Source organism: Rhinatrema bivittatum, chromosome 6 (genome assembly GCF_901001135.1).
Source record: "Rhinatrema bivittatum chromosome 6, aRhiBiv1.1, whole genome shotgun sequence".
NCBI classification, from domain to species: domain Eukaryota; kingdom Metazoa; phylum Chordata; class Amphibia; order Gymnophiona; family Rhinatrematidae; genus Rhinatrema; species Rhinatrema bivittatum.
The window spans coordinates 326,654,251-326,681,937 of record NC_042620.1 but is presented as its reverse complement, the minus strand read 5'-3'; the positions used below and the strand labels follow the sequence as shown (position 1 = coordinate 326,681,937).

The 27,687-nt window shown below is 47.4% G+C and overlaps 1 protein-coding gene across 3 annotated transcripts in view; it reads right to left on the bottom strand.

The window, feature by feature from the left end:
• PAK3 (p21 (RAC1) activated kinase 3) overlaps positions 1-27,687 on the bottom strand; it is a 295,456-nt gene that overhangs the window by 75,147 nt on the left and 192,622 nt on the right. For 2 of the 3 annotated variants that reach the window (XM_029607628.1, XM_029607627.1), the window contains exons 2-5: positions 21,225-21,421; positions 14,666-14,766; positions 1,996-2,149; positions 1,005-1,042 (exon numbers count right to left, since the gene is read on the bottom strand). In XM_029607628.1, the coding sequence (XP_029463488.1) occupies positions 1,005-1,042; positions 1,996-2,149; positions 14,666-14,766; positions 21,225-21,399 (468 nt within the window). In that variant the 5' untranslated portion in view covers positions 21,400-21,421. Of the gene's footprint in view, positions 1-1,004; positions 1,043-1,995; positions 2,150-3,359; positions 3,405-14,665; positions 14,767-21,224; positions 21,422-27,687 lie in introns of all 3 variants that reach the window. The other variant, XM_029607629.1, reaches the window with a different exon arrangement.

The following is a 27,687-nucleotide window of genomic DNA, read 5'->3' as shown; positions in this document are numbered from 1 at the left end:
CGCTACATCAATCCTCTTCCTCGCTGCAGATTTCTGACCTCCAGTCTTTTCACGGTTTCTTCGCTCGACAGAGAGAGATGTGGATTTTCACTGCCAGGAAGCTTGGGGTCCGTTCCCCCCCCCCCGGAGTGTTTTCAGATACAGAGGTTTGACTTCCAGGACACCCCCACCCCTGGCACCCCACGATTTGAGCAGGCTGGGCTCAGCTTAGGAAAATTCTGCCAAGCCGGAGGTCTGAGTTTGTTACCCCCCTACCTCTATCCATTCCTGCTCCGTGATCCCATGAGGGAAGACGGCGGGAAAGGCTTAAGGTGAGAGCTACAAGGCTGATGCCGAGGATTCCTGCAACCCCAGAGCCTGCAGCAGCAGCAGGCACGGGAAGAAAAGCTTCAGATAGCGTGCATGAGGATTCTGGGGTCTTCATGCCTTGAGCGACCCCCTCCTAGCCCTTGTTAAGGGACTGCAGGGTTAGAAGAGGTCCTCCTTAGATTTGGGACTTATGGAAGAAAAACTCTGGCAGACAAAGGAAAATAAAAAAGCTGAAATCACCAGTCACCAAGGATGGGAGCCTCCAGCATTTGTCCGGCAACAACAAATCCTTCTTAATTCAAGAGTGCGTTTCTCTCTTGAAAGAAAAAAAACCCCACACACATATATACTGAAACCATGGCAGGAGGGCAGAACACGTCACGAGAGAGTGTGAGAGCCCCCGGCACTGGTGCTTGCTCTTGCTGATAACAATGGGGCCACGGGGTGCGTCGTCACACATCGATACCAGCAGCGCCCTCTCCTCGCTGGGAGGCGCAAGACAATTTGTGAACCCGGAGGTCTGCTTTCCACTCCTAGCAAAAAAGCAGAGGGCGCCAGCACGGAGACCTTGCTAGGAAAGCTGCGCTGGGAACCTCCGGCCAGGAGGGGGCAGTAATATCTGGCATTTGTCTCCCAACACCAGCGCGCATTTCCCCTTTAACCACCATAAACCCAAACATTCGAGGCGCACTTACCAACGGATGGGCTGCTATGTATCCATGCGCGCTTTTATCTGAAAGGGGAAATTGGGCATTGTGAGAACGGTGCATTGACAAGCCAGCCATGTCTGACCACGTACATCATCGTATTTTATCAACAGGGTAAACCATGTCGGACTTGTGCATATAAATCCTTTGAAAAGGGATCAGTTACATTTTGAATTCCAGTAAAATTCAGTATGCTCAAATTTGGAATTATCTGTCCAATTTAAGAAGTCAAAGGAGATAGGCAAAATAAAAAAAAGGACAACTTTTGGAAGTCCGCTATCTCCAGTTTCTGAATGTTTGCGGGTTTTAAGTGAAACACTTCCATATGAAGGCTGACTGAAGTCTGGGATGCACGGGTCCCTCCGGGAGGGCAGAATTAAATCTTTTGAAATCTGCAGTGACAGCAAAGAAATGCTAACTAAAAGCAGCAGAGACTCAGCTGCAGCTCAGCAGGCACTGCCTCCGTAGACTGGGACAGCGCTGCACTACAGACGTGAATACGGAAGTAAACCAGGAGAATCAAAGCATGCAAAAGACGTGACGAGACAACAGGCACGCACGTCTAGGGATTCGCTTTGCAGTACAACAAAACAGGGCTTTTCAAATCTGTCCTCCTGTACCCCATCAGCAAGTTGGGCCTTCAGGTGATCCACAATTGATAGGAATGAGCTTAATTATCCCATGCTTATTCATAGGGGATATCCTGGATACCCAACTAGCAACCAGATACTTGAGGGCAGGATTGAAAATCCCAGAAAAAAATAAATATGCATTGTGTCGTGCTGTATTAAGGAACGTCCAATGAAATGATTAAAAAAAAAAAAATGTAAATAGGGCAAGAAATCAGAATACAACAGCTTAAAAAAAAAAAAGCCACCAGGTTATCCTACAGGACAGCCACCACTGGTCCTGCTCTACCATGAGCTCCACAAGTGACCGGATAAACTGAAGGAAAACTCAGACCAAAACATCCACTCACCTCCCGACGTGAAGCTCATGTACTTCTGGTTGTTCACGGTCTCTTTGGAATCGTAGAATTTCAGGACATCGAGGACAGCTTGCGGGTTCTTCTTCTGCTCCAGCTTGGTGATGTTGGAGGTCTGCAGTAACCTTGCCCACTGCTCTGGAATCCCCTACAAATATCCAAAAGGGAAAGATTGCACATTACGGGACAGCCCGGCATCAGCCACCACCCCACCCTACAGCCCATTACCAAGCACACCATGCTACCAGTGAAGTTAGTTTTAGAAGCTTGGATTGGCATCAGATGCTTATTAACATTAGAAACCTACAGATGTAGCTCATTCTCTGTCAAAACACACAGTACAGCTAAACTCAGGATCCAACTTAAAAAAATAAACAAATTAAAAAATAAAAGTTATGATTGTGACAAGAAAAAAAGGTGCATGGAGCATGTTTCCAAAATCAACTCTGCTCTTCCATGGAATAATGGCGTTAGCTCTTCTTCCCTGGTGATTCAGTGCAGACATAACAAAGACTACTCTGTATTTGTGGACAACGCAGTGTATTTCATTGTTCTTAAACTGGACTTTTTAAGAGGGCAAATATGGTTTTCACATCAAAATTCTGGTGAAAGACAAGCTCCGCCTCCTACATCGTCAATTTGCAGCACCACCAAAACAGTCAGTCTAGATCCGAAGCAGAAAGTTTAGGCAGACAGGAGGCGGCTTGGATAGTTCTACGTATTCATGCAATATATTTTTGGTTTTGCTGTTGGGAGATTGCTGTTTTGAGGAAAATAAATGGTTTGCAACACTGAGTTGTGACACTGCTACCATGGAAGCCTGTTTTTTGTGCCTCACGAGCTTCCTACCTGGGACACAAGCAATTTATGGAAAGAATGGGCGCAGAAAACAGGCTGGAAGTGGCAAAGTCTGGCATGGGTGGCACTTGGAGAAAGAGCCAAATCACAGTAACCGGCAAACTCCCGTCCAGAAATACTATTCCTCCCGTGTGCGTTTAGGCATCCAGTGCGTTTTTCTGGATCCTGGGGGGGATTTTCTTTTGAACCTCACAGCCGACTCGCAGTAAGCAGTGGCTAAATAGAGACCTCAAGGCATATATTTTGTGCTTGACGTGCATCAAGGAGCACCCTTAGTGCCACCCCAATCTAGACATCCGATCTACATGGCATCTTCCCAAGGGATTCTCTGCAAACCAAAACGTGCGACATGGGCCTTCAGAGTTTTGGGACTGAATGACAAAAAAAGTGGGATAAGCCAAGCAACAAATCTACTGCACAGAAATGAACCTGCTTCTGTAGTGCTAGGACATCTGAAAGAAGCACTTTTGATGCAAGCTTCTTTTGGGCCTGTGACGCACCTCTGGGAGCTTCCCTGGGCACATCTGTGAGCCATAGAGATCTGGCTGCAATGGATGTAAATAAAGAAAGAAAAGAAAGTTAAAACAGAATGTGGGACAACTCAGGTGGTGGTAAAAGGAGGTGGAGAGAATGGGCAAGAGGGTGGGAAAAGTTCTCCCACAGTAAAAACGGGACAATCATGCGTTACCAAATAGCGCAGGCGCAGAGCAGACGACGGGACAACGGAGTTTGGAAACCAAGATACCCAGTTGATCCCAAGGTTTGAATGAGTTAATAGATGTCAGGAGGGATTTTTCTTACGATATGAGAGGGGCAGGCTAGACCTGGTTGGGCGAGAGCATGACAAAGTGAAGCAGCCATAATCTGCATCAACAGGCCCTAGACCAGGGCTTCCCAAACCTGTCCTGGGAGCATCCCAGCTGCTTGGGGTTTCAGATAAAATGGGCATATATATTAGGTTTCCAGCATACGGGAGAAATTACTTACCTGATAATTTCGTTTTCCTTAGTGTAGACAGATGGACTCAGGACCAATGGGTTGTGCTACCCTGCCAGCAAATGGAGACCGAGTCAGGTTGCAAAGCTGACGTCACCGTACATATACCCCCTGCAGTGACCTCAGCTCTCCAGTATTCTCTTCAAAAGCCCTAGTGAAAGTACTTAATTGAAAATATTACTAAAAATATGATTAAAACGATTAAAATCAGATAACCGTAACTAATCAACCAACCATAAACACTGAGCCCCAGTAAGAATATAGGTATCTTAATCTAGGGACTGGATGAACACTTACCCAGGATCCCTTGGATTCGAGGCCCATTCCACGGGAGGACCCTTGGCGCAGATCTTGGGCAGCTGAGGGCGGGATGCAGAGTCCGTCTATGCTACAGAAACGAAATTATCAGGTAAGTAATTTCTCCATTTCCTAGCGTGTAGCCAGATGGACTCAGGACCAATGGGATGTACAAAAGCTACTCCCAATATGGGCAGGAAGCTGCCCGCGGTCTGATCAACACTGCCCGTACAAAGGCAGCGTCCTCTTGGGCCTGTACATCCAGGCGATAAAGTCTGGAGAAAGTTTGCAAGGAGGACCATGTCGCTCCCGACAGATAATAGATGGGAGACAGCAGCCTGACCATCACCCATGAGACCTAGTGGAATGAGCTCTAATCTGAGAGGGTAATGGCTTTCCAGCTTCCACATAGGCTCTCGTGATCACCTCCTTAATCCAGCGAGTTATGGTAGCCCACAAAGCTGGTTTGCCCTATTTCCTTCTGCCATGAAGGACAAACAGGCGGTCTCGTCTTTTGCATCTGTTCTAAGACTCCCAGATACTGCACTAAAAGTCTCTTGACTTCCAAATGATGGAAGAGCCAATATTCCTCCGCGTCCTTGAATTCATCTAGGGATGGCAATTGAAATGGACTGGTTCAAATGAAACTCTGAGACTACCTTGGGCAAGAAGGATGGAATGGTATGAAGCTGTAAAGCTCCTGGAGTCGTCCAGAGGAAAGGCTCCCAGCATGACAATGCTTGCAGTTCAGAGATGTGACGTGCCGAGCATATAGCCACCAGGAACACAGTTTTCAAAGTCAATAAACATGAGGAACGACTGCAGCGGCCGAAAGGAAGGACCTTCCAAAAATTCCAGCACTAAATTAAGATTCCACACGGGAGGCCAAAGGTGCTTCACTCCCTCCAGAAAACGAGCCACGGCAGGATGACTCCATACACCTTACCCCTGTAACAGGAGAAAGCCGCTACCTGCACCTTCAAGGAGTTAAAGGCCAAACCTTTATTCAAGCCGTACTGCAAAGATTCCAGAATAAGTGGGATTTTGACAGCACGATGGGAGACACTGCATTCCTCACAACAGTGGACCCCCCCAGCCCTGGAGACTCATCTGTCATGAGAATGAGCCAGTTTGGGGAGGACAGGGACACACCCTGCTCAGATGAGCTTCCTTTAACCACCACTGAGGTGACAGCAGACTCCCCTTGGTAAGGGGAGATGAACCAAAGTCTTGAGATTGTGGGTTCCAACAGGATAGCAATGAGCGCTGAAGAGGACGCATGTGTGCCCTTGCCCACAGCACTACTTCCAGGATTGCCGCCATCAAACCAAGAACTTGGAGATAACTACACCGTTGGGCATACCATGTTCACCAACTCATGCACCTGTTACATCAATTTCTGTATCCGTGTGGATGGAAGAAAGACCTTGCCCCGAATGGTGTTGAACCGGACTCCCAGATACTCCAAGGACTGGGAAGGCTTGAGGTTGCTCTTGGAAAGGTTTACTACCCAACTGCGTTCCTGTAACAAGGAGATCACTTTGTTGGTCACCAGGAGGCTCTCTACCATGGACTTGGCCCAGATCAGCCAATTGTCCAAGTATGGGTGCACCAAGATCCCATCTTTTCTCAACACTTCCGCCACAAGCACCATAATCTTGGAAAAAATTTGAGGGCAGTGGCTAAGCCAAAGGGCATTATCTAAAACTGATGATGACGACCCAGCACCGCAAACCATAGGAAAAGTTGGTGATTCTGTCGAATTGGAATATGTAGGTAGGCCTCGGATAGGTCCAGGGAGGTTAGGAACTCTCTCTGTTCTATGGCCATTATCAGCTGACCAGTTCCGCAGCCATAGTTATTGTCTGGCCACCACCACTGAGGCCACTTCTCTGGCCAAAGTACAGACTAAATTAGAGCCTGCATCTGGTTAAAAAGGCAGCATCGGGTTCCATAACCACTCTGGACTTCACCCCCGAGTCAATCTCTTGAGAGAGAAGCAGACACGAACGAGCCGCCAGAGCGTAACTAGAAGCGATCTGTAAGGTCATTGCTACAACGTCAAAGGCCTGTTTAAGGATCAACACTGAGATAGTTGTTCACTTAGAGACGGCACAGACCAGTGCGTCCACTTTAGGGAAATGCAAACGTTCTTTTACCGCTGGGTCTAAAAGTAAAGAGCTTCCAAAGCCCTGCCCCTTTTAAAACTTGCTTCTGGGGTGTCCCATTCCAGATCAATCAACTCCTGGATGGCATCCATCATTGGAAAGTAGCAGGAGGCTTTCTGCAGGGAAATCAGAATGGGATTCTTCTTTGGTTCTGTCATAGAATCCGCCCCAGGAACTCAGGGGATCTTCAGGGTCTGGGAAACCAGGGCCGGCAATTCGTCTCTATGAAATAATCATAACATGGTCTGATATGGTTCCAACCCAGGGGAGATTTCCCCATCTTCCAAGGAATCAGGATCCTCCTCTTAGTCTGTGCCATCAGGGTCCCTGCCGGGGATACACTTGGTAAGGCATACTTCAGGGTCTGCCGCTAGGAATAGGAGAGGGAGCGGACACAGCTGAGCTTCTGTCCGGACAGGGCAAGTGAGGCAGTAGACTGCTCCTGTACAAAGGCTTGTAACCCCTGGAAAAATTTCACCCAGGAAAAGGCAACCGGATCCATGCCTAATCCAGGAGGCACTTGTTGGGTTTGAGGCATATTGTGGACTCAGTCGCAGTGATGATGACTCCTCCCATGGGGAGGGGCCTCGTGGGGAACCACAGTGATAGGCTAAACTCAGAGAGCAGACACTGGAGATGGAAAGCTTTATTGTATTGCTGTAGATAGATGATAATAGTGCAGGAAGATATGGCACTGAAGTCCAGCAAGGTGCCAATACGTTCAGAGAGCCTCAGAAGGAAAGTTTCACCCAGATGTACAAGGTTGGTAGTGTTCCGCAGAGCGGGATAAGCCGAACCTGGTGGGTGGAAATGGAGAGCTGGATCATAGAGGTACTCACTGAAGAGTAGTGCAGGAATCCTCCTGGTAGATGGTGAAGGTGGGACCAGAGGTCCATGGTGCAGGATATTCTGAGCTGGATAGGCCCTCAAGGAGCGAGTACCCAAAAGCACAGATGATCCTGAAAAGAAAAGAAAGACCCCCAAGGAGCGGTTCTCTAGTTAGTGGTGGAAACCCCGAAGAGTAGTTTGAAGCAAGAGGCGCCCGAGGAGCAGGTACCCAGAGTTTCTTCAGGAGCGAGATACCCCGGAGGGTAGCGAGGAGTCTAAGCGTGCAGCTTAGAAGCGGTCAGAGTAGTTAAACCGAAGTCCTTGCTAACTCGTTCTTTAGGAGCAGAGCGGAGGCTTAAATACCCGGAGATATTGATGTCATGCGGTAGGGACGCCCCAGAGGTTCCCACCATGACGTGTAGATAAGTGTAGGCAGCGTGCGTGCGCACGCCTTAGGAGGCCACGGGAAGGAGCATGGTGGACGGGGACGCCCATACTGAGTTGGCGATGCCGAGGATTTCGGCACTCGGCACCGGAGGCAGCCATCTTATCCATGGAGGCGGAGAAAGGCAAAAAAGAGGTGAGGCGGAGTGGTCGCAGCCATCTGCAACCGATGGACCCAATAGCACTGGGGTGGGACCAGTTGAATTTCCCTCTCCCACGGATGACTCAGTCAAAGGGATACTGAGGTCGGGCATACTTCCAGTTAAGGCGGTGACTAACCCGTCATCAAAATGGGAGGAGCCTGGCTTAGCAAAGTCCAAGGAGGCCAATTTTCCTTGAGCTTCTTCACAGTGCAGACATAAGATGGAGCCCAGGTCCAACTGTGAGGTTCTAATACAGCAAGCATTGCATAGAGCAAGGCGCTTAGGTTTCTTAGTTGGTGGTGCCACTGGCAGCAGTAGTCATGCACTTTCTTGGCTCATGCTTAAAATGTATGGGTACAAATTTTGAGTGGCCAGGCGGGGCGCGATGAGGTGCAAGCACAGCCCATTCTCACAGCTCTTCCTATATCGCATGCTTTAAAAGACGTGCACATAGGTACGCACCCAACGCTACGTGCATAGCGCGCGAACAGAGCCGATGCACTGCGTGTACTGACATCCTATGCAGGGCAATATGGTGTGCACACAAACATGTGCAAGATGGTGCCGCCGTGGCCCACCGCATGGTGTGCCAATCAAGTCTACAGCGGGGCCTGGCCCCCCCGGAGGCTGCTCAACCTGCTCAGAAGCCCAATTCCCCTTACCCCCAACAGAAGTGAGAATGACATTTATACGGTGCGCCAAGTACGGAGACAGAGAGGAGACCTACCGACACTCCCTCCAATCGTCTCTGAACCGGGGGGTAAATCTTCCTTTTTTTTACCTTACCTGGGCTCAGCCCTTACTGGCTGAGTACAGAGATGGTCTCCGGCTGCTGGGGGAGAGGGCTTTGTCCGTCACTGCCGCGCTCGGCTTCCTGCAATTGCTGCCTTTCAGCTGCCTAAGCAGCAAAGTCCACGCTGGGAACCGGCTACCAGACCAAGGCACACCTCTGAGGGATCTCAGAAATCACCTCAGGAATTCTCAGGAGGGACCTTTAGGTATCACCACAAGACAGCTTGGACTCAATTTTCTTTGATTTAGAATGTAGAATTTCTCTTTCCAAAAAGTACAGCAATCCCCTTAGGGAGAGGTACATCCACCATCTGCTGGAGTCTGAGAATACTGGAGAGCTGAGGTCACTACAGGGGTATATGTACAGTGACATCAGCTTTGCAACCTGACTCCATCTCCATCTGCTGGCAGGGACGCATGACCCATTGGTCCTGAGTCTATCTGGCTACATGCTAGCAAAACAAAACTTACTTCCTGCATAGTCACTGCCGATACCCTGTAACCCTGACTGACCGTGAGGTCCCCGGACATTTTTGGGAAGCTCTGCCCTAGATAAGTCTCCCATAACAAAAAGATATTACTCCGTGTCTATTAACTCATTGAAAATACTATAAATCTCACAATCCTAGCAACTACATAACTTTTACTTATTTATTTTAAACAGCAAGAGACAGAAATCCTTGAAGGAGGGCTCAAATGCTTGCCTCGCATTCACCAGCAGGAGAATACACTGTACTCAGAGTAAGAAGTCAAAGAATACTCAACGGGTCGAGCTGTCTGACTCAGAGCCCTCTGGTACTTTATAATCCTCTTTTATACAGCCACATTTCCAGATTACAATTAGCTGGAGGGCAGGTCAACCAAAGGCATGTTGACAATATGCATAGATTTTTGTTTCCGGTATTGCTACTGTCAAAACCACAAATGTACCTCCCACAGCAAATCCACGCTCATACAGAAAGCAAATAGGACGCCTTCAATTGGTGGCCTCCTTTCAAGACAGCTCAGAATCTTAAAACAAACCAAGAGTTTCCATCAAGAGAACACCTTCGGATTTTGTATGCCGGCACAGCCACAATATATCTTTATTAGCGATCGCCAACAGTTCAGGAGAGACAATAACTAGAAAGGAACAAAGAGCTGGCAAACACTATAGGCTCCCCAACTGTACTTGTAGACATAACTTCTGAATCAATCAGGAATTATTTGATGGATTTCTAGTGCACGGAAGTTTTCCTCTCAGGTTTTTTTTTTTTTTTAATTTATTTTTGTACACGTGACAATAGGGACAACAACCACCACACGATTCCAACAGTCACATTTTCAAATTTTCAAATACATACATGTGTTCCAGAAATACAAAACAAAATATTCTCACCATATGCCATTTTCCGGCCAAACTCTTAGAAGCCGGAAAAAACAGCGAAGCACAAATTCCAGAACAAACCTTACAACACAACAACCCCCAATGTTCCCCCCCTCCCCCCTCCCCCCCAGGAGATCGGTCGTACTTAATCAATCACAACAGAAGAAATAAGCAACCTAGGACTGCCACAAAGAAGAAAAGGTAGAGATACATTCTGTAACTGTTTAGGTTATAGGTAAATCGTTAAGCAGCAAACTTCTGACAGAAGGAGAGACCGAATTCAAGTAAATTTCCCAGCGGTTCACAAATTGTACACAGGGGTGAAACCATTCCACTTTAAATATATATTTGTCTAGCAGGCAGGTCTGGTGGATAATATTACGTAATTGCGTTAGTGTCGGCGACTCAGGGGTCAACCACTTTTGCAAAATGCATTTTTTGGCTAAGAGAATCACCAGGCGAAACCACCATCTCGTAGTTGACTTAGCAAAAAAGATGCCTCGACTGTCATCCCAAAGAAAGACATTGACATGAAACGCAAAGCGTATAGCACATAATCTTTGGAGATAAGCATGTACGTGGCCCCAAAAGAGTCTAATTTTAGGGCAAGACCAGAACTGATGACCTAAAGTGCTCCTGGGGGCTCCACATTTGAAACAGCACCCTGTACCACCTTTCCCCATCTTACTGGCTTGTGCAGAGGCCACATAAAATCTATGGAGAAACTTAAATTGAAGTTCTTGCAAAGGAGTCGGTGCAGAGAAAAAATGGACCCTGGAAAAACATTTTCTATAATAAGGGGTCGTGAGAGAAGTTCCCAGTTCCCGATTCCATCCAGTGACCACCCTTTCCCAAAGAGGTAAAACCCGAGAGTCCTCTAATAATTTATACCAAAAAGAAAGCCTATGACGTGTTGGGTCAACCATATCCAGATAGTCTGACAGAAACTCCCAAGCAGGGTGATGTGGATCCGGTAAGTGTAAGACATGGATGTAGTGTCTGACCTGTAAATATGCGTAAAAATGAGATTTCGGCAAGTCATATTGGTCTTGCAATAAAGAAAAGGGAATCACCGTATTAAAATCATCTACTAATTGCCAAATAGACTTTACACCTTTCTCATACCAACACCCAAAAATGGTACTATGCAGGCCAGGTGGAAAGTCCAAGTTGCCCTGCAGGGGTAAAAAGTGAGTCTCTGCGTGAGGGAACTGAAATCGCTGACAGGCCCATCTCCAAGCTACCCAACTGGGGCGGATTAACACACTGGTACGTAAATGAGCCGGAAGCTGGCCCAATGATTTATGTAAAATATAGGCTAGGCTCAAGGGATGCACCCGGGCTTGCTCCACCGTCAAAGGGGTATAGTAAGAGGTTGTCATCAGCCAGTCCGCAACATGGCGCATTTGACAGGCAATACTATAGACCCGTAGATCCGGGAGGCCCCAACCACCCCGCTTCCTAAACAAACGAAGGGTTGGCAGAGCTATCCTCGGTTTTTTACCTTGCCATAAAAATTAACGGAGCTGGGCATCCTGGGTCTGTAAATCTCGCCGGGTCCAAACAATTGGGAGGAGTTGCATTGCGTACAGCCATTTAGGGAAGATAAGCATTTTATATAAAGCTATCCGCCCCACCAACGTGAGAGGAAGATGAGCCCAGCGAGCGAACAAGCCAGCTGTCTTCCGCAGGAGTTCCCTATGATTAACAAGATGCAGTAAATGGGGAAGTTTAGGTATGAGTACCCCTAAATATTTGATATGATGAGCCGCCTGAGGAATGGGGAAATCCTCCGGGATCCATGTGTGGGAACTCCTCTCAGGTTTTACTTTGGGGCCTAGGTATTAAGCAGTTTCTCTCACATACAAAACGGGAAAACCATTTAGTGCATCGCGCCCTTGATAGACCTCATTTGCTACCATACTCTGCCTTAGGTAAGAAGCCCTCAGTTATATCGCTGCAGGTGATTAGATAATGCCTGACAGCGTTATTTTTAAGTTCAACATAAAAGAGAAAGGTCTCAAATTGCTATGCAGAGCATCATCTTAGAAGAATTCCCTGACAATTAGTGGCTTTAAAAGTTACTTAGCTTTACCCAGTTTGTTTTAACTGATTCAATGCTAAATCTAGCAACATAGGACGGTTCCAATGTACAAATGTGCTTTACTAGGATGCCAACTACACTGCTTTTGCTGGAGAGAGCTAAGTAATGTAAAGTGGAAAGGAGAAAGTTTACAGAAGAAAGCGACATTGGGCGCTGTTCTCCTTCCCCTCTTGCCAAGGACCCAACTGCTACAAGCACCGTGAAATGAAGCTAAAGCGAGCATCAACCGCGGAATGGCCTGCGTCCAACCCATCTTCCATGCCGCCCTCTCTTTTCCTTCGCTCCCAGCCTCATGCAAGTGCACTGCTCTCTCTATTTCCTTTACCCCCTCTTCTTCTTCTTGTGCCCCTCCCCCCACCCAACCTCTGCTTCCCGGCCCCGACTGGGACCAAAGATGAAGCCCTAGAGATATCCTAAAAGCCAGACCCATTTGCAGTCCTCAAGGATATCATGGCGATATTAAGTCGGAGGTCCCGAAGAGTAAAAAAAAAAGAAAAAATTATTTGAAGTCGGCCCACGGCCGTCAGGTCGAAAACCGGATGCTCAATTTTGTCGGTGTCCGGTTTCCAAGCCCGTGGCTGTCAGCGGGCTCGAGAACAGACGCCGGCAAAATTGAGCATCGGCTGTCAAACCCGCTGACAGCCGACGCTCGGGACGCAGTAGTGTCCCTAGTGCCTCCTTTTCCCCGTTTCTACCGCCGGGCCTAATTTAAATACTGTATTGCGTGCACAGGCAAGTGGCCTGTGCGCACGCCGGGAGAGCGGGCATTCGCCCGCTCTCCCGCGAACTTTACTGAAATCGGCCCGAGAGTGAGAAGCAGGACCACTGCTGAGCCTCGGAAGCTGCCCAGACGTAGCTCTCTAGAGGAGACCCTTCCTCACCTTGGAGCGGCAGAAGACTGGTGATGGGAAGGCCACCGAAGGAGGAGGAAGCAGGGTCGATGCAGTAGGATGCAACTCCTGTTTGGAAGCCACTGGCCTTAATCACATTCCCTGATCAGGAGTGCGCAATAAAAAACACGCACAACCGGATTTCCACAGCCCTTTATACTGACAAAATGATTTACATGGGTAAAACTGCCCTCCTCAGAGCATCTGAAAGTCTGCTCCAAGCTTCCACAGTCTGCAGATTTTTGAAATGCAAATGTTATGTTTTTCCTTTGAAAACGGACTTCAAGGCGTGCGGGTTAAACGTAGGAACAGGTGGCCATCTAGCACCCATCCCCTGTCTCACACAGCCGTCATTTCAGCCACGACGACAACCGAATATTCTCCTGCAAGCTTCACGGATAACACTTTGCCGCCGCAGGCCACCTCAGCGCGTGTGATTGGCTGCGGAAACTGCCGCTCAGCGCTAACTTGGTGCAATGCTGAATACTCTCGCTGATCGTAATCCTCCTTCCACCAGCGTACACGGCGGGGACAATCCAAGTGCACCGACCTGCCTTACACAATGCAATGAGAGTGTACGGTGACCTGAGACTGCACAGACGGGTCTCAGGAAGGAAACAGATTTACCATTTTCCTTCATTCCCTCCCCCCCTGCAGTCATTGATCACAAGTGACAACGTGGACACGAGGAATCGACCAGGACACTCTCGAGAACGTATTAAAAGAGACAGGCAGCTTGGTGCATGCTCTCCCCGCCAGAGCAGCAGAAGCATGCACTCCCTGCGTGACCGTTCACAGCTTTAAGAGAAGATTCCCCGTCCGTCCCATCTACCCGCATGGCGCTGGTGTATAGTACCCTCCCTGCAGGCAGGATCCATATTTTGTTTCTGCTTCCCCGGGGCTACAAGCAGCATGGGAATCCTGTCCCAGGGGCAGATCACCCGAAAGGACATCGGTCCTTTTTAAACTCGGCCTATCAAGCGGTGCTCGACTCCTGCGGCTGCTGATCTCATGCATGTGTTCATGAAAGAAGCTGTCCTTCCAGGGTTACGGGCCGCTCGCTGCAGAGGCCTTCACAAAAAGAGAGCTAAAAGTGGTAGCGCCACAGGTAGACTGAGGCCTTTGTGTCTTACACGATAAAATATTCCACCACCAGAGCCAGGACCTTTAAATTTAGCGATGCACGGGTAGGAGCGCGACATGCACTGCCCATGCAGAGTGACCTGGGCTGGGAAGGACGGGGAGCGGTCACTCTGTGGCTGGGGTCAGGGTCCGTGACTGAAGGGAGGGAGCCCTGGCACCTGGGCCTCTGCCAAGGATGATCACCGTGACGGCTGGGCCAAGGGAGTTGGGAGGGGATTGAAAAAAAAAAAAGAGAACAAAAAAATCCCTGGGTGGCTGCAAACAAAAGGCTCGTGATGCTAAATCCTGGAATGAGCTGGAAACGGCTACCACTCCCCCCCACCCCCTGAAACATTTTTAGCAATCTAAAAAAGAAAATACAAAGACAAAGCATGTACATATAATCCTCACCACTGGGTATTAATTATTTTACTACTAAATTAAAAACCAAAGCTTTTGGGTGTAGCAGTAGATCTGCACCGTATCCTCCGAGCAGTTCCTTAAATTCTGCACAAAAACCACGTTAATCTTGGGGAGCTTTGTTTGCAAGGCTGTGAAGTCTGACACTCCCACCTGCGTGAGGATGCGGGAAGGGGGCCACAACCCACAGACCACTTCCGAAAGAGAAAACGCTAGAGGCAGAAGAGGCTGCTTACCGTGAATTCGCCAGTGATGGCGTCAAACCCCACGTGAATCGTGTGTTCAAAGTCTGAAGGAAGAGAGATCTCGGGACGCTCTTTCTCCTTCTTCTTATTAGCTGGAGGCGAAAAGATCAACAGGGCTTTCATTGCTGTACTTTTCTCACGTCAGACATAGTATGTAAAAGATCAACAGGGCTTTCACTGCTGTACTTTTCTCACGTCAGACATAGTATGTAAAAGATCAACAGGGCTTTCACTGCTGTACTTTTCTCACGTCAGACACAGTATGTACAAGATCAACAGGGCTTTCGTTGCTGCACTTTTCTCACGTCAGACACAGTATGTACAAGATCAACAGGGCTTTCGTTGCTGCACTTTTCTCACGTCAGACACAGTATGTACAAGATCAACAGGGCTTTCGTTGCTGCACTTTTCTCACGTCAGACACAGTATGTACAAGATCAACAGGGCTTTCGTTGCTGCACTTTTCTCACGTCAGACACAGTATGTAAAAGATCAACAGGGCTTTCGTTGCTGCACTTTTCTCACGTCAGACACAGTATGTAAAAGATCAACAGGGCTTTCGTTGCTGCACTTTTCTCACGTCAGACACAGTATGTAAAAGATCAACAGGGCTTTCGTTGCTGCACTTTTCTCACGTCAGACACAGTATGTAAAAGATCAACAGGGCTTTCATTGCTGTACTTTTCTCAAGTATAGCTTTTTTTGTTTACATGCCATTTTCACTCTGCAAGACAAGAGACAGTATGTAAAAGGAGGGTCCATGTCCAACCAGCTCTCTTCCAGACCAGAAAGCCAAGCAATGCCTCTTTGTTGGGTTAGGGATGCAGTTTATCAGAAATCTTACATAAAAATCGTTAAGGCAAACCAGTGTTCAGGGGGTCTGAAGTGGGCCAGAGCAACGAGCATGCACGAGTTTGCCCAGAACGGAGGCAGCACAGGAAATTCTCATGGGCATATTCACCATGGATATCCTGGCTGGCTAGGGGGTACCCAAGGATTGGGATGAGGGTCCACAGTCACATAGCTGGCTTAATTCTTAGTATTTAGGCTCGCCCGTCTCTTGGGCTTCATCTGCTCTTTTGATTTGCCCTCCCGTCCTCGACTACATTAATATGCGAGTGGCTATTATAGGAAGAGCTTTCACGAACTACAAATCGCTAATTCCTCAGGAATTAAAATATAAATTAGATTGGAAGAGGAGGATTTTAATGGTTTCTTGGTTTGAACTGCCACTTGAATGATGCTAAGAAACCCTTTTGTAGTATTACTCCTTTCAAGTAAGAGTTTCTTCTTTAAGCATCCAGAGAGACTGATTATGGCAACTTTCTGGATGGTTACAATTAAGCCAGGGCCTTTCTAATCACCTTTTCACAAGCTGCCTTCAACTTCAGAGACTTTCAGGTTTGGGAGAACACACTTTTTATTTTTATTTGCAGGCCCGCAGTCTATGGAAAGAGATACGCGCTCGCTTGAGTCAGAACGCGACTTGCAAGTCACTGAGGTTCTCAAGGTAGTTCTACAAGTTCCCCACCCCCATCCCCCTTTGAAGGTCCCCGTGGCTCATTACATAAATGCCACTGGTACTGAAACAACATCGGTGCTGTGCACAGTTCCTCCCTGACTCCAGCGACCGGGCAGATGGTGAGGAACAGGGGGCCAGGACCAGTAACGTCAAGCTTCCCCAGTAGAAAGTCTTCGTTCGGTTCAACTCCAGCGCATTGGGCTGGGTGAAGCTGCCAGAGTAGGAGCTACGGTCTCACCACATCGAATGGCTGATTCGGTTCTAGTTTTGTCCCACCGTAGGTCGGATTTTCCTAAGAAAACAATGGGAGCAAGTGCGGGACAGGATCCGCCTTTTCAGGATGACTTGGGCAAGGCGGCAGAGGCCTAAGCTGGGAAGGCTCTCTCAGTTCTGAAGGAAGGAGTAAGCAATGCACGAACAGCACAGACTCCCTCGTTGCATTACCCCGCTTTGTACCTCTGCAAAAAAATAAATAAAACAAACACACACACACCCCCCTTTCTGCCAGTTTTTATCATATCCCATTGAACCAGCTCCCTGAGGATAAAAGCATTAGAGTTGATAGAGGCCAGGAAGCAGAGCCCAAAATAACTTTGACCACCCCCCCCCCCCCCCAGATGGCTCCACTGCTCCTCAAGCACTTGGCAGTGTAATTCAATGACCTTTTAGGAAAAGCCAGGAAGCCCCTTCCCTCTTTGGGCTTTTTCTTCTAAGCCTGGGCTTGTCAGGTGGCTACGAGTCATCATGTGCAAGCCAACCCAGTCCTGAATCTGTCACTCCAAAAACCCAAACTATACATACCTGCTGTGAGTGGTTTGGTAACACCTTTACACACAATGAAAAGTTGTCACCAAATACAATTCTTCAAGATCAGATGGAGCACCACCACCACCATAAACCTAGTGTTCCCCGCCCAGCTCCACTCTCAGGGCTCACACATCCACAGAGGGGAGAAAGATTAGGGATTGTACGGATCCTGCCTAGCTCCACTCTCAGGGCTCACACATCCACAGAGGGGAGAAAGATTAGGGATTGTACGGATACTGTCCTTATGTGAAGACCCTTTTGCCAGTGCAGTCTCCGCTGAAACGTTCAAGTAGACACGCTTGAACAGCTGTGCTGGAGACCCCTCTATTTTTTTCTGTAAAGAAAAAACGCGCCAGTGAAATCCGGGACCCTTAACGGCACTTGGGTCGCTCGGTTGACGACTCTCTGGGGCTCTGATGAATCCTCTCTGCAATGAATTTTTGTGTAACCCCTCTTCAGTTTTTGAATGCTGTAGGTCCTTCTGTACTTAAAAACTCACCAAAAAGAAGCAGGTTTTTTATATCGTGATAGTAGGTCATGATATAAAAAAAATAGTACTCCAAGTCCTGTTAGTGTGAAACATTTCATGCACAACCTCTCTCTTCTGCTTTCTACGCCTGAAATTGAAGGCATGACCTGCTGAAATATTCCTGCTTTCCTCTCCTGAACACGCCCGCTATCCTCACTATATAAGTAAGCTTTGTCATATTTTCATCTAAGACTACAAGCTGTGTGAAATGGTAATTGGCAAATTTGTTGTCAGCATTAGCTAAGAGCAGCAGTGATAGATCAAATCAAATCAGAAGGGGGAATGAAAAGGCAGCTGGATTGGTTTTCTTCCATAGAGCACTGCGGCATTAACCTACGGAACGGACGGCGCTGGCATATTCTTTTCAGCTAGCCAACAAAACTGACGTCTTCTCTCACTATTCTCAAGTAATTATGGAGGAAAATTAGATTTACAGGGGTATCAAGTCCAATTTAAAAAGGGACTGTCAAATCTATTATGAAAAATCAGCAGTCTAAGTTTCAAACACAATCCCTTTTCCGTTGTGGGAGCTTGATCCAGGGGCCTTAGTAAGGCCGCCCTCGGGTCTGTCTCTGTTTGTTAGGATGTGGGTGAAGAGGGACTTTGAAAATGAACAAAATGACGAAAGAGCTCAAGAAATAAGCCAGCATCCGAACAGTGGTGGCGAATGCCATCTCAAACATGCGCTTGACTCCTGAAAGCCGGCAGTGCCGCTTGTGTTAACCCTAGAAATACTTCTGCTGCCGAAGAGCATAAAAGTGAGCTTAGACTGCAGGTGGACGCAGGTAGCGCCAGTAAATGACTGCTCGGCATGGGCCCTGGCTCTCAGACTGAATACATGACCGGTGCTACAGCGGCAGCCGTGGTCAATTCATGAAGACCTCAGATCAACCCAGCACGACTGTGATGCACCTCCTGTGCTTCCATTTGGGATTGCTACTGTATGTGTACTTCTCTCATTCATGGCTTCTGCCACCAACGTGGAAATTTCAGGAATACTTACCGTTCTGTTTAAGAAAATAACCCAACTTTGTTCCTCTTATCCTTTAGCGTAAACATGTCATAAAATGATTAGACATAATCCTACACACACACACCCCTAATTGAGTAAAATTTTGCCTCCAATACACACTAAAATGAAAACACTAATAGTCCCCATGTCTAGAAATGGATAAATTAGTTACCTGATAGTTTCGTTTTCTTTAGTGTAGACAGATGGACTCAGGACCAATGGGTATAATGTACTCCTGATAGGAGTTGGAAACAGATCAGATTTCAATCTGACGTCAGTCCTAGTACATATACCCCTGCAGGAAGTGCAGCTCTTCAGTATTTTCCTTGAAAAGCAAATGTGGATATATGTGTGACTGACTAATTTGAATAACTTGGATAACTTGATTAATTTGAACTGGTTGAGTTGGTTATAACTGGAGACCGCCAGTGCCCTCAACCGAGAAACGTCAACACCCGGTAGGATGGGTGTCCTAGTTGGAGGAAAGCATGGCTTACCCGTGAATCACTCGCTCTCGGGATGTCACTCGAGAATTCCATGAGTAACGGCAGCCGTGGGTGGGATGCTGAGTCCATCTGTCTACCCTAAGGAAAACGAAATTATCATGTAAGTAACTTCTCCATTTCCTAGCGTGTAGCAGATAAGACTCAGGACCAATGGGATGTATAAAAGCTACTCCCGAACCAGGTGGGAGGCTGCCTGTGGCTCACTTATTACTGCCCTTGCAAATGCTGTGTCCTCTCGAGCCTGAACATCCAGGCGGTAAAACCTGGAGAAGGTGTGGATGGAGGACCATGTCGCCATCCAACAGATCTCGGCGGGTGACAGCATCTTGGTTTCTGCCCAGGACACTGCCTGGGCTCTAGTGGAATAGGCCTTGACTTGTAAAGGCGGTGGCTTGCCTGCTTCTACGTAGGCCGCCTTGATGACTTCTTTGATCCAGCGGGCTATGGTTGCTCGCGAGGCCGCTTCCCCTTGCTTCTTCCCACTGTGAAGGATGAATAGATGGTCCGTCTTTTGTACGGATTCCGACCTTTCCAGGTATCTGACTAGGAGTCTGCCGATGTTGAGGTGGCGTAGACAGAGACTCTTCCGAATTCTTATGCCCATCTGGTGATGGCAGTGAGATGGTTTGGTTGAGATGGAAATGAGAAACCACTTTGGGGAGGAAGGACAGGACGGTTCCCAGGGTGAGGCTGAGGAATGGCTCTCGGCAGGACAGTGCTTGTAGCTCGGATATACGACGGGCCGAACAGACTGCCACCAGGAAGGCTGTCTTCAATGTTAATAGTTGGAGAGACAGGCCTTGAAGAGGTCTGAAGGAGGCTCCTGCTAAGAAATCTAGGACCAGGTTGAGGTTCCAAAGAGGCAGCGGCCACTTCACGGGTGGTTAGATCTGCTTGACTCCTTTCAGAAAGCGGGAGACATCCGGGTGAGAGGCTAGGCTGCCGCTCTCGCTCTTGGCTCCGTAGCATGACAAAGCGGCCACCTGTACCTTGATGGAGTTGAGAGACAATCCCTTCTGTAGGAATTCCAGAATCACAGGAATTTTGACTAAGCGTGGAACGATGTCGCGGTCCTCACACCAGGTTTCGAATACTCTCCAAATCCTTATGTACGTTAGGGATGTGGGAGAACTTGCTTGCTCGGAGCAGGGTGTCAATTACTGCCCCCGAGTATCCGCTCTTCCTTAAGCGAGTCCTCTCAATGGCCAAGCCATAAGAGAATTGAGCTGGGTCCTCGTGAAGGATCGGCCCTTGTTGGAGCAGGTCCCTGTGTGGCGGTAACGGGAGGGGGCTCCCTGTCAGCAGCCTTTGCATGTCTGCTTACTACGGTCTTCTTGGCCAGTCCGGGGCCACTAGGAGTACTGGTCCCCTGTGGTGTTCTATCTTGTGGATGATTGCGCCCAATAGGGGACACGGCAGGAGGGCGTATAATAGAGTTTCCTGTGGCCAGGTCTGTACCAGGGCATTGATTCCCTGGAACTGAGGTTCCCGCCTGTGGCTGAAGAAGCTGGGTGCTTGGGCATTGGACCGGTTTGCCAGGAGGTCTGTGGTTGGTGTTCTCTAACAGTTTACTATCAATTGGACTGCTTCTGCCACCAATGTGGAAATTTCAGGAATACTTACCTTTCTTAAGAAAGTAACCCAACTTTGTTCCTCTTCTCCTTTAGCGTAAGCATGTCATAAAATGATTAGACATAATCCCACACACACACACACAGCTAATTGAGTAAAAGTTTGCCTCCAACACACACTAAAATGAACACACTAATAGCCCCCATGTCCAGAAATGAATGACTTTGATAGTTCTGGGGGCTCCCCTGCTCTTTAGTTTACATTTTAATTTCTGTAACTTTCCCTAAAGACCACAATTAGTGCAGACATTTTGAACAGCACCTTGACAGGAAGAATGGTTATACAGAAAGACCAGAAGCCATGAATGTAAAATGTTTGGCTCGCCAGGATATTCCGTGGCCTAGCTGGGACCTTCCCAGGCAGGAGGCACAGACTGTGCACAAAGCCAGGTCAGAGCCCGTGCAAGTGAGAGAGCCAGAACCTCCAAACACAAGGCTCAGGCTAATCACAGGAACAAAACGAGCCAACAAGTCACCGCACAAGGAGCAAATACAAAAAAAGACAGGACGCCAGCGCGCAAGGGACACAGGCTGATACTTTACTTTTGTCGCCCCCTCCTGGGAAGATGGAGCGCAGCCGGGCCTTCTTATTCTTCTCCTCGGGGGCCATGGGGAGCGGCTTGGAGCCGTGGTTGAGCGCTGAAGAGTCCCGATTGTTGCTGTTCATTCTCAGAGGAGGGGCGGGAGGTTTCTCTTCAATATCCGCGCTATCGGACATCTTCAGCAGCTCTCACGACCTCCTGCCAGAAGGGGAGAGAGGGAACACAAAGGCATCCGTCAGCAGCATTTCTCATCTGACACAGGCCAAGCTCAGAGACGTGCAACGGCGCCACTGAAGTTTAAGGTCCAGGTAAAGCTAGGCCTCTTTTTCAAATTCTAAGAGACAGAGACCTTGGTATGAAAACTGGAGGATGCCAAGAACAGAGAAGAAAGAGCATCAAAGAACACTTTTGGACACAGAAAAAAAAAAAAAAAAGGCAGCACAATTATTAAAATTTTGATACCTACTGAAATTGGGTTTAATAGAAGCACATAGGCCAGCTGGATCAAGAGTTTAGATTTTCTTTGTAATGGCAGAGCTAGGTTTTTCTCAATTAGATTGTAAGCTCTATAGAGCAGGGACTGTCATATGTTTGTACAATGCTGCGTATGTCTAGTAATGCTGTAGAAATGTTAAATAGTAGTAGTAGCTTTGCTCTCCCTATGGGTGTGAAGCAGCTCAGCAATGCAGACAACTGGACCATCTTTTTTGTTGCTATAAGGAGAGCAAAATTTTAAGCATACCTGCTTTACTTTCTCTCCCACCCCCCACCCACAGCAGCAATTTATCGAAAAGGCCGTGAAGAGGAAAGGAATCTCTCTCCGATGCAGCTGCTAATAGAGTTTAATCTGTTGTACATACATGCACCACGTTATCAGACAGAGGCAAGGAACAAGCCCCACAAGGTAGTAAAATCCATCAATATGGAGACCTGGAATGGGAGAGACCATCAGGGTTTCAATTTGTGAAGGGAAATTGTCTTACTGTTAGCTCATGTCTATTAACTCCTAGGGCGCTCAGGACCTATGGGAGGAACCACTGGCTCAGTCCAACCGGACCAGCAGTTTACAAAACCAAAAAGCATTCCCTGTGCTGCCTAAGCTGGACACTTCCCTGGCGTCCCGTGGTCTGAGGGGCACCCACCTCAGTACGGGCCTTTGGCGTCACATCGAGTCATGCGCTGTACTAGCAAGTACTCAGCCTTGGGGATGCAAAGCCTAGAAAGGGAGCACGGGAAAAGCCAATGGAAGAGTAAAAAAAAAAAAAGCTGCCAAAAAACAGATTCCACCTTTCTACTTTAATGAAAAGAAGAGGAATACCTCTTACCTACCTATAACAGCGCCGTTCCAGGAGCAAGACCGCCAGCGAGCACGGCAGCGAAACCCCAGCCACAGACTCAGGCGAGGGGGTTTTGAAAGGAAAAATTTTCTTTTTTTTTTAAATAGCAGCTGTCAAAAGATTTGAATCCTAAGGCAGTTTCAGAAATACCTGAAAATTGAGGGGAAGGGGAGCGTGTTTAAGAACACCGTCTAGAACCAAAATAAAAGGAACGCAAGCTCCACGGCTCATCGGCCTGGACGTTCACCGCCGTGAACAGCGATTCAAATTCCGCTAGCAAGGTAAGAGCTGGGAAAGATGAATCGCGGGTGCATGAATAAAACACGCTGGCGCGGACTGAAATCAGGGTCTCGTCGCCACGGAAGCTGCTCGTTAAGTCTTGCTCCTGGAACGGTGCAGTCACGGTAATGACATTCATTTTGGAGACAGCCACGGCTGAATCTCCCCAGTGCTGTTTCTTCCGAGTTCCTCGTGTTTCACAAGTTCTGACTTTGAGGTTTTTCTTCAAAAAGGTACAAGTCCCCCCTCCCAGACTCCATCTAATATTCTTAAACAAGCACCATGCAAACATTTTAGGCATTTATGATTTATTCATTCACTTTGTTTATTATTATCATACACGACATTCTCATTGACTCACTACCAGACATCTTCTGCATCACAGAATCCTGGCTGAAAAGCACCGACACGGTTCTCCTAAATCAACTACCCAAAAATACCTAATATATTCTCTATCCCCAGACCCAAACGAAAAGGAGGCGGCCTACTTTTCCTATCCCACAAAAAACACAAATTCACATCCCACTCACTAAACCTTCCTCCCCCCTTCGAGACCAACCTATTTAAATCTAAAAACCTTCAAATACTACTCCTATACGCACCCCCCGGTCTCCTTCAGCACAACCTCTCCCCCTTAATCGAAACCATAACCACACATATCAACCTACAGGAGCCAGCCATCATTCTGGGGGATTTCAACCTCCACATAGACACCATCCCCCCATCAGCCACCACTAAACTCCTCCTCTCAACTATGTCAGCCATGGGTTTCTCCCAAATTATCAACACTCCCACTCAAAAATCCGGCCACACCCTAGACCTACTCTTCATTAACAACAAAATCTCATCACCAGACTCCCCCACCACAACCCCCATCCCATGGTCGGACCACAGTCTCATCCAAGCCAAGCTACAACTCCAGCGCACCCCAACAATTCCAAACAAACGCATCATCGAATACACCAAGCCATGCTCCAGCGATGACCTCGCCAAGTTACTACCGGAAGCATTAAAGAACCTCAACAAAAATGACACCAACACTGCCACGAATGCCTGGATCTCTATAAATGAAGAAATAGCTAAATCACTATGCCCCACAGTAACAAAAGAAATAAAGACATCAACCAACCACAAATCCCCATGGTACACCCCAGACCTAAAAAACACAAAGCGAATCCTACGGCAATCTGAAAAACAATGGAGAAAATCACCAACCACAGAGCTAAAGGACAAATACAGATCCCTCCTCCCAAAATACACAGCAGACATCAACACAGCTAAGCGAAACTTCTATTCAACAAAAATACACGAATACCAATTTAACCCCAGGACACACTTTTCCTACGTCAAAGAACTAACAGACTCAAATCAAAACGACTCAGCCAAGGACGTCACCACCATTTCCAGTGAAAAGCTAGCTCAATACTTCAAAGACAAGGTCAACACCATCATCGCCAAGATCCCACCACCTCCAGCCCAACCCAAAGCAACACAAAATCACTTACCTAACGCTACGTGGTCAAAATTCACTCCGGTTGCATCAACTGAAATTGAATCAATCATCAAAAAACGAATCCTGCATCCCACCCCGTAGACCCCCCCATCCCCATTAAAACCCTAAAGCTCATCAGCTTGACCATAACCAAGCCCATCACCGACATCATCAACCTTTCACTCGAACAAGGAATATTCCCAGACAAGCTCAAAGACGCAATAGTCAAACCTATCATCAAGAAACCACAACTTGATAAATCTGATCCAGCTAACTACAGGCCGGTATCCAATCTCCCATTCTTAGCCAAAATACTAGAAAAAACAGTCAATAACCAACTAACAGAACACATTGAGACCTTCGGCATCCTACAATCTGCACAGCATGGCTTCAGAAAACTATTCAGCACGGAAACCCTCCTTCTTACACTGATACCATTCTCAGAGGACTGGACCAGGGTCAATCATACCTCCTGATACTCCTAGACATATCCGCTGCATTCGACACCATCAACCACAGAACCCTCCTCACCAGACAAAGAAATCGGATTACAAAACACTACATTCAAATGGTTCGAATCTTACCTCACAAACAGATTATACAAGGTAAAGATAAACACCTCGAATTCCTCCAAAATATCCATCACACACGGTGTCCCGCAAGGATCATCCCTATCATCCACCCTCTTCAACGTCTACCTCCTTCCCCTCTGTAAACTTCTAACAGACCTCCATCTCACATATTTTGTATACGCAGACGACATCCAAATATTACTCCCAAAACTATTGAAAGCACCCTTAACAAATGGAACCAAATTAGCACAAAAATAACGCTTCTACTATCACAACTATCCCTCTGCCTGAACCAGAACAAGACAGAATTCATACTCATATCCAATGATCACCCATCCGCCTCCCTCAAAATCAACACCTCCATAAAGAATACTGGGGTGCAACTCATACCAGCCACAAAAAACCTGGGAGTTACCATCGACAAGGAACTCAACTTCAAGCACCACGTCTCCAACATGATCAAAGATGGTTTCTTCAAGCTGCAAACACTGAAAAAGCTCAAACCCCTTCTCCACGCTCACGACTTCAGAACAGTCCTGCAAACAATCTTCGTGAAAATAGACTATTGCAACACAATACTCCTCGGTCTCCCCGAAACCACCATCAGACCCCTTCAACTACTACAGAACGCCGCAGCAAGGTCAATTACAAACATAAAAAAATGCAACCACATCACTCCCACACTAAAAGAGCTTCACTGGCTTCCCATCAACCAAAGAATTCAGTACAAAACCCTCACCCTCATCCATAAGAAGATAAACAACAAGGATATGAATTGGTTAAACAATGTCATACTCCCTCATTCCACACACAGAAACCTCAGGTCCTTAAACAATGGTCTCCCTAGCCGTCCCAAACTCTAAAACAGCAAACCGCTCATCTACCTGCAAACGAGCCATATCCGTGGTAGGCCCCGCACTCTGGAACTCCCTCCCTCTCCCCCCTCAGAAATGAACCCTCCACTCAAGTCTTCAAAAAACAAATCAAAACATGGCTCTTCAAAAAAGCATTCCCACCAGACACCTAACTCACCCCCCCCCCCCCGCACACAACTCTCCCTACAGCCTCCCACAACCCCTCCTCTCCCTGCCTCTCTCCACAGCACCACTGCCTTGCAATTTAGAGCAATCCTGTAAATATCGTTTTCCTCGTCGTTAGCAGTTACCCTCTTTCATTGTAAATAAGTAAATAAGTAGATCTTGCTACTTAGCCAGCCACATGTTCAGCTTATTGTTCATTCTCTTCAAATACCATGTATATAGTCTCTTGTTCTTCCCTGCCTGTTACCATGTTACAAACAGTTACCATGTTTTAATGTAAAATAAGCAATTCTTGCCTTATTTGTTTTAGTTACATGTGAACCGATGTGATATCTCGATCGAATGTCGGTATATAAAAACAATAAATAAATAAATAATATTTTCGGGGTATTTTTGTTGAGGTTTATTTTGTGCTATTCTTCATCTTTCACATTGTGTCACAATTCTCTAGTTTTTTTTGTGGGGTTTTTTTTTTTGTTTTGTTTTTAGTATTTATCCTCCTTATTCCACATTTATAAAATTTTCTTCAACTTATTTTTAGACTTTCTATTAATATTTTATGTTATACCTCCCTCCCCAGTTTAAAAAATGCATAGAATGGTGAACATCAAACAGTAACAATAAAAACATGGGCATCAAACATCGTTATCTGCAGAGCTGCGTGGAGCACTTGCTGGATATTACTAATCATTCTGGGGCCACTGTTGCAGAGAGGATGCTGGGCCAGATGGAGTTTTGTTCTGATCCAGCTTGGTTGTTCTCATGTTAAAAAGAAATCATAATACAAAAAAAAATGTCAGAAACCAGCAAACCATATCAAGGTATACCAATCCAGGCCAGTACCTGCACCCCCCAAAAAAAAAAAAAAATCAATCACTATACGTACACGTTCCCTAAGACAACTGTTAGAATCTGTGATCCCCAGCTGCTCTCTCCCTACCAAGTGATTTACCGGCATCCCGCTCTGTCCTCGCGGTACAACGCTACGAAGCGCACACAGCGGAGACCCAGCAACGGAGACCTTCGGCTCGTGCGAGCCCAAGTACCCATATAATATACGCAGCAAGGCGGGAAATGCAGGCGTCGCTCTTGGATGATGTCACCGACCTCTAGGCATTTAAACCCACTCTGCTCTACACTCCTGAGTTTTCTGCTCTTCAGTGCACGTCACTTCTCCCTGTGATGCCTGCCCGTGTTTCTGTTCCAGCATTCCTGCTTCCTGCTGTGGTTGTGTGTTCTGGTCTGTCCTGCTCTTCTTTGTTGTGGTTGCTCCTGTCCTTGCCCTTGGCTTGACTTCTGCTTCTGCTCTGACCCTCCTGATTGTCTTCTGGATCTGCCCTACACCTATCTGTTGCCTGCCCCGACCTCTGGCCTGTCTACGGAATCCCTCTGTCTGCTGCCTGCCCCGACCATCGCCTGGACCTGGACTCTCTTTCTCTGGCTATCCCAGGGACCCTCCTAAGAATTGCCAGGCGCTCGACCCGCAGGTGAGACGGTTGGTATAGGTGACGCTTCAGCTAGTCCCACTCGGGGTATATCTACCAGCTGTCAAATGGATCATATGGGCTCACTCGTCTGGATGCGCCAATCACTCCACAGCCCAAGGGTCCACTCTCCCAATATGAGGCTAATATTCAGTGCTACTTAGCTTGAAATCTTAGGGTTAGGCAATGAGCAAATCAGGGCAGCTCTACTTATCCAGTTAACTTAGCCAGATAAATGTGCTCTATGGCCAGTGTTAACT